Genomic DNA, 19324 nt, shown 5'->3' with positions numbered 1-19324 from the left:
TGCACTTTTCACTTCTAAAGGCAGAACTGATTTTTAGAACTCAGCCAAAACTAAAAACAAAAATCTGTCAAGTAAAATTTCACAGATTTTTGAGAAGGGAAAAAATACATGGATGCATCACAGGTTTTGGTTTTTTAACAACTCATTGAAGAATGTTTGGGTTGTTTCTAATATTTGGCTATCATGAATAAGCCTGCTGTGAACATTCAAGTACAGGTTTATCCATCACATTTTTTTCACCATCTTATTTATAACATTTTATTCAAATTATAGGGCATAGACTCGAAGGTAAAATGTGTCACATCAGTTGGACATTTCCTAAAGGTGAAATTGAAACATAGGGAAAAAATGTAACATCCAAAAAATTCTTTGGGGCCTTTATTTTTCCACAATATCCAGATTTCCTGGCATTAAATCATTACCATGGAGGGCAATAAGAGGAGATGACTTCATCAGTGTCTATGTGACCATGGTTGGGAAATGTATAGGTTTGTTTTTAAAATTTGTATTTGTCTAAATTATGTTGTCCAAAAGATTGTACTAAGTTAAACAGATAGAGAAAAATTATGTTCTTAGAAATGATAAATATATTAATGTTCCTATACACATTGTATGAAAAACTTTTCTAAATTTATAACTTGATAGAATCTGTGAACTACTAAAGGCACATAGTAAATATTCTTTCATTCATCAGGAATCAGTCAATTAATAACTATTTATTGGTAACTAACTGCCACCAAATTCCTGAGTAGATCTATAATGGGGCAAATTATAGTAAAAGCACAGATTGAGAAAGAGCAAATATTGAGGGCTTTTTTCCCCTTTAGGTTAATCACATTGCAGAAAATAGGGAGCATAGAGAAAATAGAGGGCAAAGCAATATTCGACTAGAAAAATTTTTTTTAGATTTTTACTGTTTTAATCTTTGATTAAATAATACTTTTAAAGGAATATTGGGTATTATAATTTTTGCAGTTTTGCTAAGTAATTGTTTTGGTTTAACTTATATTTAGTTGCTAATGATGTATGCGTTTTCCTATTCAATGACTTTTTTTTGTTTTGTTAATTACTGTTTATGAAAATTAAAAATGTCACCCTGTGGTGTCCATATCCTTCCTTGCAGTTTCAGTGCCTGTCAGTCTGTTTTCTTCTCAATAACTACCATAGACAGTGGTCTTCTCTTATGTTTTATGTCAGATTTAATTAAAATTAAAAATTCATGTAGTAGATATCTTGAGGCAAAAGCATTCATGCCTTTTGTTAGTTAGTACTTTTCCATAAGGAATTTTTCTTAGTAGTCCAGGACTTCCTGCCACAATCTAGTTTAATCCCAGAAGATTTGTGCCTATATAAACACCATTGCTCTTAGCAAATGCACAGGCTATGTCAGAACATAGACCTTCATTTATAGTGAACTTCTAATTATATGCTTACCCTGCTGTTAGAAAGGAAATAACTTACTTTAGATGGGGAAAATTTTATTCCATTTGACTGTCATATAATAGACTGAAAGGAATAATGTTGCAGATATGCTTTTGTGACTGCAGGATACAGGTAAGGGGAATACACTGTAAACTAATGAGACCTGTTTCATTTTTAGATATTAAGCCAGACTGATACGACTTAATAGTGTAGCATTTGACTCATAAAGGAACTTAGATAACTGTTGTACAAATAATACCTTTTTTTTTTTTTTTTTTTTTTTTTTTAAGCTTAAAAGTAAAAATAACCAAGCTGAAAAAGGAGCGAGTTTTGTAAGTATCAGTATGTAACACTCATGTGTTATTTATAGAGTAGTTGATACTGATGTTGTATTTGACCTTAATGTCTTATTTATAAAGAAATTAGCCCTACTTAGTATGGGCCTTGGATAGTCAACAGCAATTTTTTTTTTCAAATTCTAAAGTAAAAATAATTTTGTAATTTAAGTATAACCTTAGTTACTTATATATGTTTACATTTACTACAACTTACATGTGTAATCTTTTCCCATGAAGTATTAACATGACAATTGATCTGTAATCTTTTTTTGATTTGTCAGCAGAATTCTTTTTTCAGCCATAATTAACACCTGGATTTCAACATGCTACAAGACAGGGAGCAGAATAATTCTGGGATTTCTAAATTCATATGAATAGAAACTAAATGGGTATTTTAAGACTCCTTTTAGGTAGTTTGAAATTACTTGAAGAGTCTTTGAATTGTTTTCCTTATAAAGTTCTAAATCAGATCTGATTTTTTAAGTTTAGGAACAGATTTTACTCATGATTCTCTAAAGCTTCCACATTCAGGAATCTGAAACAGATGGCAGAGTAGAATATCAGCACACGTAACAAAAATCAGTTATCATGTAACTAATAATAATAAATTTGCTTTACAGTCTGTGTCTATGGGCTTCAGTTACTTCACATTCTAAAAGCTTCCAAGGCTGTAATTGAAAGCTGGATTACTAAACACCTATCAGAACATACCCATATGTGGCCAGGCAATCTCAACACTTTGAGAGGCCCAAGTAGGCAAATTGATTGAGCCCAGGAATTTGAGACTAGCCTGAGAAATATGGTGAAACCCCATTTCTATTAATACAAAAAATTAGCCAGACATGGTGGCACGCACCTGTGGTCCCAGCTAGTTTGGAGGCTGAGGTGGGAGGATTGCTTGAGCCCAGGAGACAGAGGTTGCAGTGACCCAAGATTGTGCTACTGCACTCCAGCCTGGGTGGCAGAGTGAGACCCTGTCTCAAAAAATCAAAACAAAAAAACAGTTGTTTTCTCCATTATAATCTGAAAATGAAAATTGATAAATTTTCTGTTACACCTAGAAAGTCACATTTGGAAGTGAACTTAGTTAATCGGGAATATAAAATCATATTTTTTTTTAAGTTTTGTTACAAATGAAAATTTCAGGTTCTTAACATTTTAAAGTGGCTTGTTGTAATTGTACATGTTCCTGCCTTAAAGATGTTACTAAAACCTCCTTAACCATAGAATACTCCTTTTCTCTCTGTTTCTGTGGCAGAGCTATGTTTAGTTCCCCTAGTTGAGCTGTTTCTTAACTTAAGCAGAAGATCAAATTAGCCTTTTTTGAGTAGTGAATTTAGGATGTACATCTTATTAGGTAGGATGTTTTCTTACTGTGAAAAATAAAAACAATCAGAAGTGACTTCTACAGTAAGGAAAATTTCTTCTTTATATAGAAGGCCCAAAGAAGGGACGTTCTAGAACTGGTTAGTAGGTGACTCAAAGACTCAGATTATTTCTCTCTTTCTTCTCTCCCATCCTTAGTATCTTGACTTGCTGTCTTATTCTTGAACTCCCTCTATGGAGTAAAGGGAACCCTTGTACATTGTTGATGGCAATGTAAATTAGTAAAGCTACTAGGGAAAACAGTATGGAAATTTGCCAGACTAAAAAGAGAGCTATCATGTGATCCAGCAGTTCCACTACTGGGCATTTACCCAAAGGAAAAGAAGTCAATATATCAAATGGATGCATGCACTTAACGTGTTTATTGCAGCACTATTCACAATAGCAAAGATACGGAATCAACTTGAGTGTCCATCAGCAGATGAATTGGATAAAACAAATGTGTTGTATATACACAATAGAATACTACTCAGCCATAAAAATAAATAAAATCCTGTCATTTGCAGCAATATGGATGAAACTGGAGGTCATGATGTTAAATAAATCATGCACAGAAAGACATATTGTTGTTACTCATATGTGGGAAGTAAAAAAGTCGATCATATGGAGGTAGAGGATGGAATAATAGATACCTGAGACTGGGAAGGGTGTGTGGGTGGGAGGGAGGTGAAGAGTCAGTTGATGGGTGCAAACTCATAAGGAGACGGAAAGAATAATGTTTGGTAGAAGAATAGAGTGACTATAGTTAACAACAATGTATTTTATATTGAAAATAGGAAACCTGAAATGTGTGCAACACATAGAAATGATAAATACTTGGGTGATGATTACCCTAAATACCCTGACTTAATTATTACACGTTCTATGTATGTAGCAAAAACTTCACATGTACCTCCTAAATATGTACAAATATAATGTGTCAAAATTCTTTTTTAAAGAATGCAAATACAACTGGTTACTCAGTAGCTGATAATAATGCCTTACTTTATTGTATAGTTTACAGAGGTATTTGATTCTCTCAGCAACCTTTTAAAATATATTATAATTACTCTGTACCTGTACAACTCAGGTAGCCTGGGGTTATACATTTTGGAAGCATAGGTAAGTAGCTAAATTCCCTGAGTAATCAGATAATTAAAGGGATCCTTTATTTACCAACCCTAGAGTAAATTAGGTGTTTGTATTGTGGGACCAGGAATTTGGGTTTATCTATATTACTGTAATCCCCGCTTCCCAGTGTACAATATACAGTGTTATCTCTGTATTGTTAGAATAGCTGGATTTGAAAGGTATCTCAGCCCTTAAGGATTCCTGGAAAAAGCAGTTAGAAAAAGAATACTGTTAATATTTGTTCTTCAGTTAATTGTTTTGGACCTATGTTTTAATGATAAGGGTACCTCTACACACAGTTAAAGCTTCTTTTTTTTTTTACCATTCACAAAGTGGAACATGTGGCACTGTTGACTATTGGATCTTGTGAAGTTGTTGGAAAAGTTATCCTTGAGCTTGATCAGCCAGATTCTTTTAGACTGCTTATGTGCATTGACTATATCTGCTTTCTCCAGTGTATATCAACTAATTACTAACTGATTGACTATCTTATTAGCTAGCAAATCTGAGCATCCTAATTACCAGCCGTTACTTAAAAACAATAACTATTTTCTGCTGAGGAAATAATAAAGATGACATCTGCCATATTTAGCCAGCTTTATAACACTTACTAAGAAAATTCTCTTTAGGTGCTGAGAAATTTAGAAATTGTAGAATATAGAGTACTCACCTTCAGATAAACTCTTGTTTTCTTTTAAATTTTTTTAATTAAGAAATTTAAAGAATTATAAAGACAAAAAAAATTTCCAATTGTGCAGGACTGTTTTCATACTTTTGATTCCTTATCACAAAGTTTCTTTACAGAGAATATAACTCAAACACAAAGTTTTGTCCATTTTATTCATGTTAGTTCCTATCTCTCCTTATAGTTCTCCCCCCTCATTTCAAAGTAATGAGAAAATTGTTGTATGTGGTGCATAGTTATGTAAAAGAGACAGGAGGGTTTGTTATCTATCTTATTACAGTTACGTTTTCAAATACAAGATTTATCCAGCTTCCTATGCAGGTAATATTTAAAATGTCAGTTACCTTAGAAAGACAGAGGCCACCAATTAGGAAAATGATACTGAGTTTTTAGTAAAATGCTGCTAACGGCATTGAGCTTGCCTTAGAAATGAAGTTAGTGATTGGTATAGTAATAACTCTTCCTTTGAATGAGGTCCAGAGTAGACCTGTCTTTAATATGTTAGATACTTCCCTGTTTTTGAAATTGCATGACTCTTTGCATTGTTTGGAATTCATCAATTTGCTTTCTTAAAGACCTTGTTAAATTATTTCTGCAATTAGTAAAAGCTTATTATGTTACCACTTTCTTGACCTGAATATTTTATGAAGTAATTGAAATTAGTTTTAACTTTAACTTAGGTTATTCATCTACATAATAGTTTGGCTTTAAAACAAATACTGTCATGTTCTGAATCATTCTAAATAGAACAGTAATGGAATATATGAATATGGGGTAATCAGATAACTCATTACTATTACAGAGTTCTGTTCATCATTTAAGAAAAAACCCTTTGCTATTAATTTTTCACTCAAGAGTGACAGTGTATATGTGTCTGTATATTTACAGACACAGCATGTCTGTAAATCTTCAATTTAATATTTACTGTATTTATAATATAGATTATTTAAGTTAAATGTTAAATTTGAATAGATGTTGGCAGTTAACAGTCTGTGTTAGAACATGACTTTAATCATGCCCCCAGGCTTAGACAAGTTATCTGGTTATAGTTGCTGAATAGATCAGTGAAAACCTGGTGTTCCGTCTAAACTAAATACATTTTCTACAAGTATTAGGAAATACTTTATTTATTTATTTTTGTTAAATGAGAAATGGCCAAGTTAACAAGCTTCAACAATGTATTACTGTCTGTTATTTTCAAGTTCTCAAATGTCTCTACATGCTACCATAACTATATTTGTTGTATAGCAAGAATGTGTTGCTCTTACATGTATTGGTTTTTCAGTCAATATAAACTGTTCAACAGAATTCCAGAAGTACCCCCTATATTTGATACCTGACATTTTGACTTAGTTGTTTTACTCATCTGCTTTGCTGCCAGTGACACTATATTCTAGCCACTTTGAAACAATCATTTAATTAAATTAATGTATTAATTAATTAATTAATTTTTGAGACAGAGTCTTGCTCTGTCACCAGGTGCCAGACTGAAATGCAGTGGCAAGATCTTGGCTCACTGCAACCTCCACCTCCTGGGTTCAAGCCAATCTCTTGCCTCAGCCTCCTGAGTAACTGGGCCTACAGGCACGTGCCACCGCACCCAGCTATTTTTTATATTTTAGTAGAGATGGGGTTTCACTATGTTGGCCAGGATGGTTTCGATCTCTTTACCTCGTAATCCGCCTGCCTTGGCTCTCAAAGTGCTGGGATTATAGGTGTGAGCCACCACACATGGCCCATTTATTTATTTTGAGATGGAGTCTTGCTCTGTTGCCCAGGCTAGAGTGCAGTGGTGTAATCTGGGCTCACTGCAACTTCCACCTCCCTGGCTCAAGCAATTCTCCTGCCTCAGCCTCCCAAGTGCTGGGATTACAGGCGCATGCCACCACACCTGGCTAATTTTTTGCATTTTTAGTAAAGACGGGGTTTCACCCTGTTAGCCAGGGTCGTCTCGATCTCCTAACCTCGTGATCCACCCGCCTCGGCCTCCCAAAGTGCTGGGATTATAGGCATGAGCCATTGTACCCAGCAACACAATCATTTTGACATTTACTTTTTATGACAGACCAATTTGCCACTCTTATTTGGTTTGATATTTTAGACCCTTCAAGGGACTGGGGGAAGGTGTTTGAATCACATTATGATCCCATATTTTCAGCTTCAAGACTATACAGAAAATCCCAATCAAATTTCTAATAGGTTTTCTTAGAATGAAAGTATTTGCATACTTTATATAATAATGTGATTTTTAAAAATAATGATGGGTAAAATATGGCAACTTTGGAAGATAATCAGATTTAAGTAGAAGAAAATATTAGTTGTCTTTGTCAGGTTTGTTTTCTCACTATAAAGTCATAATGGCAAAGACTTACACAGAGCCTCCTATGTGCTACACTGCTCCGTATCCAATACGTGCATTAGTACTTATTCCTCAGACCTTTTGCAGTAGATATTAATGTATGCATACTTTGTGAGGTACAGAGAGTTCGGTTAATTGTACCAGGTCACACAGCTGATAAATGAAGAGCTAGACTCAAACCCATGTGGCATCTGGGTATAGGGTTTGTGTTTTCCACTTCACTGTAAGCTCTGACTTAAAAGCAAGACCAGGTAAACATTTTAAACAACACAGAAATTAGCAAAATAGAAAGTATGAGTTCTTAATAATTGAAAGAGATGATGTGAGCAAAGAAATATTATTTACATTAAATATATGAAAAATGAAATAATGTATATTTTGATGGTTTTTTTGACAAAGATTGAGTCAATGGTGGCATGATGCCTTTATGGTATGAATACAAGAGCTCTGCAGAGAAAATTTTAGTATAATCTGAACTGTGATTTACAGGATATTCCAACCTCACCTTTTCAGTTGTTTTGTTTTGGTACAAGAAATTCATTACATAGACACGGTGAAGTTCTTAGCCTGTTAAGAGTATTTTTCTCTGAAAAGCTTATTTATTTTTTCACCTTTAGAGATGCACAAAGACTAGAAGAATTCTTCACCAAAAATCAACAGCTGAGGGAGCAGCAGAAAGTCCTCCATGAAACCATTAAAGTTTTAGAAGATCGGTGAGTCTGGCACTTAGGTCTTGAGTAAGGAGTGATTTCCTCCATAATAAGGAGTACATTGACTTTTCATTTGTAATAAGTTTTGGTATTGAAAGTGATGTTTCCCACAGCCTTCTCTCACCTTTGAATGAGTACTTTATGAAAATAAGGATCTAGGCCGGGCGCGGTGGCTCAAGCCTGTAATCCCAGCACTGTGGGAGGCCGAGGCGGGTGGATCACGAGGTCAAGAGATCGAGACCATCCTGGTCAACATGGTGAAACCCCGTCTCTACTAAAAAATACAAAAAATTAGCTGGGCATGGTGGCGTGTGCCTGTAATCCCAGCGACTCAGGAGGCTGGGGCAGGAGAATTGCCTGAACCCGGAAGGCGGAGGTTGCGGTGAGCCGAGATCGCGCCATTGCACTCCAGCCTGGGTAACAAGAGCGAAACTCCGTCTCAAAAAAAAAAAAAAAAAAGAAAATAAGGATCTATTCTTACAGATTTTCATTAATTGTGAGATCACGTCAGTTTACCCTTTAAATGATATCTTTTTCTGGTGTTTGATGTAGTGGAAGTTCAAGGGTAGTATAGTGATGTTCTAATTGATTTAATGCTTTAATTCCAGTTTTACTTCTAAGTAGGCAGAAACTGCTTCACAATTGTTTCTTAGTGCCTGTAGTCCCAGCTACTCGGTTGGCTGAGGTGGGAGGATTACTTGAGCCCAGGAAGTTGAGGCTACAATGAGCAGTGATCATGCCACTGCACTCCAGCCTGGGTGACAGAGCAAAACCCTGTCTCCACAAAAAAGACAAATGATTATCAATGTTCATATTGTAGCCTCCCTTTATTAAAAAATTTTTTTTCTTTTGATAGTCTCGTTCAGTTGTTCAAGCTGAAGTGCAGTAGCACAATAATAGCTCACTGTAGATCCTCCTGCCTCAGCCTCCCAAAGTGCTAGGTGACCCACTGTGCTTGGCCTATAAAACTTTTTTGTAATGTAATTTTTGCTATCCTGAAATGAAGTTTAAATAATGTAAACTACCTACATATATAATTATTTTTAAAATATCACAGCAATATAGAGGAAATTGATTTGTAGTATATCAGAATGTAAATATTCTAAAAGATGAATTGTTGAGATAGTTGGTATAAAGTGATCATTAATGTGACTGATACAAGTATGTTTATTAATGATTCAGATAACACAAACTACATTTTTCATCAGTGACATGATTTTTCAAAATAGTAAAGATTATTGGTAAATAGGAACAGTTCCAATAGACCTAGTCATTTTTGTTTGTTTAATTAAATTTGTACTAGCTCCTAGTTTAACTTGTAAAAAGCATTACATGTATGTGACGAGTAATCAGCAAGAAATAAGGAAAAGCGAATGACAAAAAAGAAAAACTTGCATGTGTAGCTAGAAGATCAGCATCAATATCAGATGCCTGTTAGCCTTATTTAACTCTTTTCTTAGCTGTGAATTTAAGCCAGACTTAAAAGCCAAGCATGAGTAGAAGAGCTGGGGGCCCAGCTATGGGGTAGGAGAGCTAAACATGTAATGAGTGCTGATGATAAAACTTATTACAAGCCATGGATGGTTCCGTAGGTTCAAGGCATACTTCTTATACTCCAGAGTGAGTGGCAGGGCAAGTGTGTGTGTGTGTGTGTGTGTGTATATATATATATTGTTTGTTTGTTTTTTGTTTTTTGTTTTGAGACAGAGTTTCGCTCTTGTTACCCAGGCTGGAGTGCAATGGCGCCATCTTGGCTCACCGCAACCTCCGCCTCCTGGGTTCAGGCAATTCTCCTGCCTCAGCCTCCTGAGTAGCTGGGATTACAGGCACGCGCCACCATGCCCAGCTAATTTTTTGTATTTTTAGTAGAGACGGGGTTTCACCGTGTTGACCAGGATGGTCTCGATCTCTTGACCTCGTGATCCACCTGCCTCAGCCTCCCAAAGTGCTGGGATTACAGACATGAGCCACTGCGCCCGGCTGCAGTGTTTTATATTTTATTTTAAGTACTCAGGCATTTTCTATAATACTTAAAGCGGTTAAACTGAAGCTGGTGGAGGGGAGTATAATCCGTCTCAGTAGATTTCCTCTGTTAACAAAATGGCTCAATGTAAGGATAAGACATGAAAAGAACACAAGAAGGAGAAAATGAGAGTGCCTTGTTCTAAAGCAAGCTCGTCCAGCCCATGGCCTGCAGTCTGCATGCAGCGCAGGACAGCTTTGAATCCAGCCCAGTACAAATTTGTAAAATTTCTTAAAACATTATGAGATTTGTTTGTGATTTTTTTTTTTAAGCTTATCAGCTATCGTTAGTGTTAGTGTATTTTATGTGTGGCCCAAGACAGTTCTTGCAGGGAAGCCAAAAGATTGGACATCCTTATCTAAAGCTTTAAGGATCTGTGGAGAGAAGCTTCTGAGCAGATTCCTGGGCCCCATCCCTGCAGATTCTGATTCAGCTGGCTTGCAAATATTTTTTCTCTCTTTTTTCCTTCCCTCCCTTTTAAAGCTGCTGAGGTGGTTTTGAGAAATAGCCAGGTTTTGAGACCACTGATCTAATGATCTATTCAACATGTGTTTAAATTACTTTCCCAATTTCTGGGTGAACATCTTTTCTGTGCTTAAACATGTCCAGTGACAAATGAAATCACTCCCTTCTTAGGTATCACATTCCTTCCTTAAATAATGTAATTGGAAAGTTTTCTTTATAGTAGGTAGATATCTGTAGAATTGCTGCCCGTTGGTCCTAGTTTTATTCCCTTAGATCATAAATCTCTTTCATATGATTAATTTTTCGGATATTTAGACAGCTGTCACCCCTCAGTACCTTTCTGACTTTTTTTTTTTCCCTCCTACTGATTTTCCTCTTTGCTTACATTACTGAAGTTATACTGGCCTCCTTGACACTTCTTTAACAGTCCAGGCATGTTTCAGCTGTAGGAATTTTATACTCTATACTCTTTTTATCTGTCACAGTCTCTTGCAGGTATTCTTAAAACTCACTCCCAGGCAGGCTCGGTGGCTCATGCCTGTAATCCCAGCATTTTGGGAGGCCCAGGCGGGCGGATCACCTTAGGTCAGGAGGTCGAGACCAGCCTGACCAACACGGAGAAATCCTGTCTCTACTGAAAATACAAAATTAGCTAGGCATGGTGGCAGATGCCTGTAATCCCAGCTACTTGGGAGACTGAGGTAGGAGAATCACTTGAACCCGGGAGGCGGAGGTTGCGGTGAGCTGAGATCACGCCATTGCACTCCAGGCTGGGCAACAAGAGCCAGAAAAAAAAAAGAAAAACTCCCTCTCATCATTTACATTTCTTTTCAAATGTTAACTTCACAGTGAAGTTTTTCCTCAATAGCCTATTTAAAATTGCACCAAGTTCCCTAACTTAGCTAGACCTCCTGTCTCCCTCTGTGATTTGTTTCCTCCCAAAGCACGTATCACCTTCTTTTTTTGTTTGTTTGTTTGTTTGTTTTGTTTTGTTTTTGAGACAGAGTCTCACTCTGTCACCCAGGCTGGAGTGCAATGGCTCAATCTAGGCTCACTGCAACCTCTGCCTCTTGAGTTCAAGCAGTTCCCCTGACTCACACACACACAGAGACACCCTCCTCCCCAACCCCAGCCTCAGCTCCCTAGTAGCTGTGACTACAGGTGTATGCCACTGTGTCCAGCTAATTTTTTTTACATTTTTCTTATAGACAGGGTTTTACCATGTTGGCGAGGCTAGTCTTGATCTCCTGGCCTCAAGTGATCCATGTGCCTTGGCCTCCCAAAGTGCTGGAATTATAGGTGTGAGCCATTGTGCCCGGCCCCAAAGCACATACCACCTTCTAATACGCTATACTACTTATTTTACTTTCTCTCCTTTTTTTTTTTTTTGGTCTACTTTTTATTATGTCTCTTCTACCAAATTCCAAGTCAAACAATTGTACTGATATTTCTCATCTTTCTAATTTCAGCCAAAAGAACAGACCTTCATTCAGAGTAGGAAATCAACAAGCATAATGAAGTTGCCTAAAAGGAATAGAGGGATGAGTGAAGTATTCTAGATTAGAGAGACAGTATGTTACAAAGAGGAAACAGACCATTGCACATCAGAGAAAAAAACATGGTCAGACTTGCAGAAACCCAGAATTGGTGATTGACTGTAGAAGTAAAAATACAAGGCTGGGCATGGTGGCTCACGCCTGTAATCTCAGCTCTTTGGGAGGCTGAGGCGGGCAGATTGCCTGAGCACAGGAGCTCACAACTAGCCTGGGCAACATGGTAAAACCCTGTCTCTACTTAAAAAAAAAAAAAAAGAAAAAAATACAAAATATTAGCTGGGTGTGGCAGTGTGCTCCTGTAGTCCCAGCTACTCGGGAGGTTGAGGCAAGAGAATTGCTTGAACCCAGGAGGTGGAAGTTGCAGTCACCTGAGATCATGCCACTGCACTTCAGCCTGGCCTACAGAGCGAGACTCTGTCTCAAAGAAAAAAAGAGAGAGAGAGAGAGAGAGAGACAAAGGAGGAAGAAAAAAAGTCGACGTTTGGCTACACAGTAAAGAAAGAGCTGAAATAATAAAAAACATTGTGGACTTAAATCCTGTGAATGAAGGATGGATTCAGTCCATGAATACACTTCTTTAGCATATGTAAAAATAACCTCCTTTTTTCTATTTGTAATTTAACCTACTTTTTTATGTATAGTAGTTCCCCCATATCCATAGGGGATACATTCCAAGACCCCCAGAGGATGCCTGAAACCACAAATAATACTAAACCCTATATATACTATTTTTTGTGTATACATATTTACAGTACCCAATTTATAAATTAAACACAGATTAAAAACAATAATCATAAAATAGAACAGTTGTAATAGTATACTGTAATAAAAGTTACTTGAATATGAAAAAAAAAATAGGCTGACACAGTGGGTCGTGCCTATTATCCCAGCAGTTTGAGAGGCCAAGGAGGGCGGATCACGAGGTCAGGAGATCAAGACCATCCTGACCATGGTGAAACCCTGTCTTTACTAAAATACAAAAAAAAAAAAAAGTTAGTCAGCCATGGTGGCGGGCACCTGTAGTTCCAACTACTCAGGAGGCTGAGGCAGGGAAATCGCTTGAACCCGGGAGGCAGACATTGCAGTGAGCTGAGATCACGCCACTGCATTCCAGCCTGGCGACAGAGCAAGACTCCACCTCAAAAAAAAAAAAAAAAAAGATAGCTGCCAAGTGCCCCCGGTTATCTTTTCTACTATCCTTGTTTCCTTCCATCATTTTTGTTTTTTGGTTTTGTTTTTTGGTACTTTAGGTTCTGGGGTACATGTGCAGATGATGCAGGATTGTTGTATAAGTACATACAGGTTTGCTGCCTCCATCCCCCTGTCACCTATATCTGACATATTTCCCCATGTTATCTCTCCCTACCCTCTGCTGTCCCTCCCTTAGCCACCTCAACAGACTCCAGTGTGTGATGCTCCCCTCCCTGTGTCCATGTGTTCTCATCGTTCAACACCTGCCTATGAGTAAAAACATTCGGTGTTTGATTTTCTGTTCTTGTGTCAGTTTGCTGAGAATGATGGTTTCCAGGTTTATCCACATCCCTACAAAGGACATGAACTTATCATTTTTTATGGCTGCATAGTATTCCATGGTGTATATGTGCCACATTTTCCTTGTCCAGTCTATCATCAAGCTCATAGTTTAAAGATTGAAATAGTGTTTTGCAAGGTTAATAAAAAAGAAATCCGCTATTCTCCTTCTTTCCAGTTTTCCCTTCTTCAGAAGCAGTTGTTTTCAGTTCTTCATATTTTTGTGCTGTTTACCTCAAAAATCTTTTTTAAAATGTTTATGTTGCTATTTACAAATTTTTCTTGACTTAGGTGGGTTTTCTTTTTCTGCTTTCTACATAGATGCCATTCCCATTTCCCTCTTCCTCCTATATAGTGTATAATAATTTTGGTTAGATCCCTATTCAGTTTTTATTTTATTATGATTATGTAAATGCAGTCCAAAGCTGAGACATACTGTAAACTGTGTTTTTTCTTCCTGTGCAAATTTTTATTGTCCATAGTGTTTATGATGGACCTTTTTTTCATATGCTTGGTGTTCTTCTTACCAACCAGTAGTCCAACCACAATGTTCTATCATTTATATAAATGTATCAAGGTGTTTAGACGGGTTGTATCTTCTGTCGTTTCACCTTTTTAAACAGACCTGTTTTGGAGGCTCTGATCTGCTTCAGTTTGGACACTGTCCTCTTTACCCGCTATATAGTGATCATCAGAGGTTCCTTTTACTGCTTTCCTTTTTCATATACCTAGGACTTATTCTTTTCTGTTCTTCCTTATTTTGGTAGAATGCCTCCTTCAGTAGATTTCTGAGACAGAGTGTATGGGACGTAAAAAAAAAAGTTTATTTTAGAAAATCACACATGTATAAAAGTAGACCTAATAGTAGAACCAACTCCAGTGTACCCATCACTTGGTTTCAACAGTTACTGTGGCCATTCTTGTTTCATCTTTATTCCAACTAGTCCTTCTTACTACCATTTTGAGACCTTGCCTCAAAAAAAACCCCAAAAAACAAAAAGTACCATTGTCATGCTTAAAAAAAAAATTAATGATAGGAGGCAACATTTTTGAGATTTTTATATGTCTGAAAATTTTGGTTGAATTAATAGTTGGAGAATATAGGTTTAGGTTGGAAATAATTTTCTTTCAGAATTCCCAGTTACTTCTTTTAGCTTCTGATGTTGCTGTTGAAATCCCACACTATTCTGAGTTCTTTTTTCCCCACAGTCCCCAACCAAAACAGTGCTGTTAGTCTTTTTTGTTTTTGAGATGGGATCTCTCCTGTTAACCAGGCTTGTCCTGGCCTCAAGCAATCCTCCCATCTCTATTCTGATTATTTATCTTTTCTGTGTACCCTTTTTTAAAATTTGTTTCTCTTCTGAAAGCTTATAGGCTCTTATCTTTGTCTGCAGCATCCAGAAATTTCATAATGATGAGCTGTTTTGTTTGAATCTGTTAACACCCATTGTGCTGGAGACTTGGGTTTTGTTTTTTGATTTTTCTTTAGTCCTTTAAGGAGTGGGCAGTGTTCTTGATTTTCTTCACTGTTCCCCACAATGCCTCAAATCTCCTCCTACCCTTCCTTGCTCTTTCAGGAACTCCTTTTGTTTATATGATAGACCTAGAATAATTCCCCAGTTTTATCTTTTCTATTTTATTTTTGCATTTTTACATTACTTTTTGGGTAGATTTTCTTAGCTTTACTTTCTTACCTTCTATTTTTTAATTTTTAATTAAAAAATCTTAATATTTTTAATTTTTAATTTTTTTTCAGGGGGTTTGTTTAAATATCGATAAGATCTCACTGTGTTGCCCGTACGGGTCTTGAACTCCTGGCTTCAAGCAATTAATTCTCTTGCCTCAACCTCCCAAAATGCTGGGATTACAGGCAAGAATTGCCACACCTGGATACTATTTTTAATTTTTAAAGTCTCTTTTTTGTTCTCAGAATATTTCCTTTTATGGCAATCCCATTTTCATTTTATAGTTTTTATATCTTTTCTTACCTCTAGAACATAGTACATCCTTGCTTAACATTGTAGATAGGTTCTTGGAAACTGTGACTTTAAAAGAAATGACCTACAGCAGTCTTCAAATAATATCCTTTACTTTGACATAGTTTCATTTTAACAGTGAGGGAAAAAAATTAGCTTGGTTATGCATCATATCACTTAAAGTCACAGTTTCTAAGAACCTATCAATGCTGTTAAGGGCGTACTGTATTCTTTATAATTTGATGGTTGTGATAGTGATGGTGTTTTTTTTTCTTTTTCTTTCTGTATGGCTTATTATTTCTTCCTGATTTTTTTTTTTAATGTCTTGTGTGCTTTGGTTTCTTATAATTTACAAGCTTTTCTCAGATGCCTTTTGATACTTGGTTATCTGTTATATTTAAGAGATGGGAATAAAGTAATCGGAAGCTCCGAGGGCATGGGTAGAACTGTAGACTGTGGCCGGGCGCGGTGGCTCACGCCTGTAATCCCAGCACTTTGGGAGGCGGAGGCGGGTGGATCACGAGGTCAAGAGATCGAGACCATCCTGGTCAACATGGTGAAACCCCATCTCTACTAAAAATACAAAAATTAGCTGGGCATGGTGGCGCGTGCCTGTAATCCCAGCTACTCAGGAGGCTGAGACAGGAGAATTGCCTGAACCCAGGAGGCAGAGGTTGCGGTGAGCCAAGATGGCGCCATTGCACTCCAGCCTGGGTAACGAGAGCGAAACTCCGTCTCAAAAAAAAAAAAAAAAAAAAAAAAAAAGAACTGTAGACTGTGAGATTTACTGTTAGAGTGATCTGGCTGGTCTGTTTCATTGAAGATACCCTAATGTCAGTATTTTTAGGTCTTTCCTGTCAGGTTGGTCAGATTTCCTAGAGAAGACTCCTTAATTCTGTTTTCTAGAATGTATAATAGGGCTGACTCCCAGTGTTCTTGGAGCCAAGTAGATGATGAGGGCCTAGACTGGAATCTTGAGAATTTGGGGGGTTGGAGTGTCTGTGTGTGTGTGTGTGTGTGTGTGTGTGTGTATTTATTATTGTACTCCTACTCCTACCTGAACCTCATGGCTCCCAGATCAGATACTCTCTGTTTTAGACTGTCTAAAGATTAAAACTCCAGTCTGCTGCTGGGATGTCGAAGGAGTAATCACTTGACTGCTGAGAATATAGGAGAGAATGTTTGTATAATAATTTCTTAAAACATACTTTTGATCAGTCACTCCTAGAATGAATTTTTTAGCCTTTTGAGAATTTTGCAGCATAAATCAGGTTGGTTCTAGGTGAGTGCTGTTTAATAGAATTTGCTGTGATCATGGAAATGTTCTAAATCTGCGCTGTTCAATATGGTAGCAAGTAGACGTGTGGCTGCTGAGCACTGACTGTAACTGATAAGCTCAATTTTTATTTTTATTTATTTAAATTGAAATAGCCACATTTGGCTGTGTCTACTATACCTGGACAATGCAATTCTCAGCTTTTCCCATCATTAGCTTAGGATTTAGCATTCTCAGATCACTTTCTATTTGTCTACCAGCTGCTTTGCCTTCGTTTTCTGTTTCGTTTTCTCTTCAGTTCTTCTTCTTGTCCTTATGTGTTTGTGACTTTAAAATATAGATATATCTTTACTATAATTTTATGAGATTTTGGAAAGGAGTTAAAATACATGCAAGTGTTCACTTTGCCATCTTAAATGGTGTTCTTTATACAGTGTGATTTTAAGGCTCCTAATCCAATTCCTGCCTTTAGACTGTATTTTACTTAAATCATGATGCCTAGCTGTTGGTTCATTCATTCTAGAAATTCTAATTCTACTAATGCTACATATGACTGCCTATCTTTTATTTTTACATCTATATCAACATTGTTTCATGTGAGTTTTACTTTTGTATAAAAACATTTGGGTTCTGGCCAGGCATAGTAATTTATGCCTATAATCCCAGTACTTTGGGAGGCCAAGGTGAGAGGATCACTTGAGCTCCAGAGTTTGAGACCAGTCTGGGCAACATAGTCAGACCCTTTCTCATTTAAAAAAAAAAAAAAAGTCTTTGTTCTTTTATTTAGCTTTGATTTCATTCTATACTTTTCATGTTTTATCTCTGTAATTTATTTTAAAATTTGTGGCATATACTACCATGCTGTGACTGCCACAGACACTTACATACGTATTATCTTTTTTTTTTCTTTTTTTTGAAAAAGAGTCTCACTCTGTCACCCAGGCCAGAGTGCAACAGCACAATTTTGGCTTACTGCACTCTCTGCCTCCCAGGTTCAAGCAGTTCTCCTGCCTCAACCTCCCAAGTAGCTGGGATTACAAGCATGAGCCAGCACACCTGGCTAATTCTTGTATTTTTTTAGCAGAGATGAGGTTTTGCCACATTGGCCAGGCTGGTCTTGAACTCCTGACCTCAGGTGATCCACCCACCTCCCAAAGTGCTGGGATTACAGGCATGAGTCACCACACTCAGCTAACACTTAAATACTTGTTATCTTATTGACTTAGTTATTGAGTTGAAATTATTATCTTAGAATATATTTCCTGAATTCTTAATGTGGGGTATGTGTCTCTTTTTTAACCATATTTTTTTCTGATTAGATAAATGATAAAATTGGAAAATGTTTGAAAAATATGGAAAATGAAGAGAAAATCTACCATAATACTGTTACCTACAAGATAACTATTATTAACATTTTGGAATATACCTCTCCCTCACCTGCTTATGCAATATATGTATTTCTCTCTTCAACAGTCACAAGTAATTAGTAAAAGCTATTTCATAATTTTTTTTTTTACATAATCCACTGTAAATTTTTAATAGTAATTTTTTTTAATGACAAAAGGAAAATACGAGGTGGCTTTTTCCCCCTTGTATCTCTTGACCTTTATTTATTCAACAATATTGACAAATAAATTTTTTTTCTTTTTTTGAGATGGAGTCTCTCTCTGACACTCAGGCTAGAGTGCAGTGACACGATCTCAGCTCACTGCAACCTTCTCCTGGGTTCAAGAGCTTCTTCTGCCTCAGCCTCCTGAGTAGCTGGAACTACAGGCAACCACCACTATGTCTGGCTAATTTTTGTGTTTTTTAGTAGAGATGGGGTTTTACCCTGTTGGCCAGGCTGGTGTCGAACTCCTGACCTCATGATCCGCCCACCTCAGCCTCCCAAAGTGCTAGGATTACAGGCATGAGCCACATCGCCCAGCCAATATTAACAAGTAAATTTTGATGAATTTAATTTTTCCTCAAAAATATTATTGAATACTCACTATGTGTGACATGCTGTGCCGAGCAAAGCAGCTGCAAAGTTGTTTCAGGTATAATTCTGCCCCTTGTTATTGGACCAGGGTTCATATTTTGACCATGATAAATTAAAACAAGGTCAGCTTCTTTAATAAATAAGGTTTTTTTTAGATTGAGTTTTAAATTGGCAGATTTTTATAGAATTGCAATCAGAACTGCAATCTGAAGAAAATGGTGATATGATTTCAGACTATGTAAGAATATGTTAAAGGTATAATAACCTCTTTAATCTTGCTTATTTGTACAGTATTTGTCAAGTCAGTTCCTTAAATCTTCATGAAAGTCTTGGAATTCAAATATAGGGAAATTTCTTTTAAGGGATGAAAAATGCTTTGTTTTGTTTCATAGGTTAAGAGCAGGATTATGTGATCGCTGTGCAGTAACTGAAGAACATATGCGGAAAAAACAGCAAGAGTTTGAAAATATCCGGCAGCAGAACCTTAAACTTATTACAGAACTTAGT

The 19324-nt window shown here is 36.7% G+C and overlaps 1 protein-coding gene across 8 annotated transcripts in view; it reads left to right on the top strand.

Annotated features, from left to right (window-relative positions):
• Nucleotides 1–19324, top strand: part of RBBP8 (RB binding protein 8, endonuclease) — a 114000-nt gene that overhangs the window by 36829 nt on the left and 57847 nt on the right. For all 8 annotated transcript variants that reach the window (XM_032293212.1, XM_032293214.1, XM_032293215.1 and 5 more), the window contains 3 exons: nt 1712–1754; nt 7918–8013; nt 19210–19322. In XM_032293212.1, the coding sequence (XP_032149103.1) occupies nt 1712–1754; nt 7918–8013; nt 19210–19322 (252 nt within the window). The remainder of the gene's footprint in view (nt 1–1711; nt 1755–7917; nt 8014–19209; nt 19323–19324) is intronic.

The sequence above is a fragment of the Sapajus apella genome, unplaced genomic scaffold, assembly GCF_009761245.1.
Source record: "Sapajus apella isolate SASKATOON/1434 unplaced genomic scaffold, GSC_monkey_1.0 scaffold29, whole genome shotgun sequence".
Classification (NCBI taxonomy): domain Eukaryota; kingdom Metazoa; phylum Chordata; class Mammalia; order Primates; family Cebidae; genus Sapajus; species Sapajus apella.
This window is presented reverse-complemented; position numbering and strand designations above follow the sequence as displayed.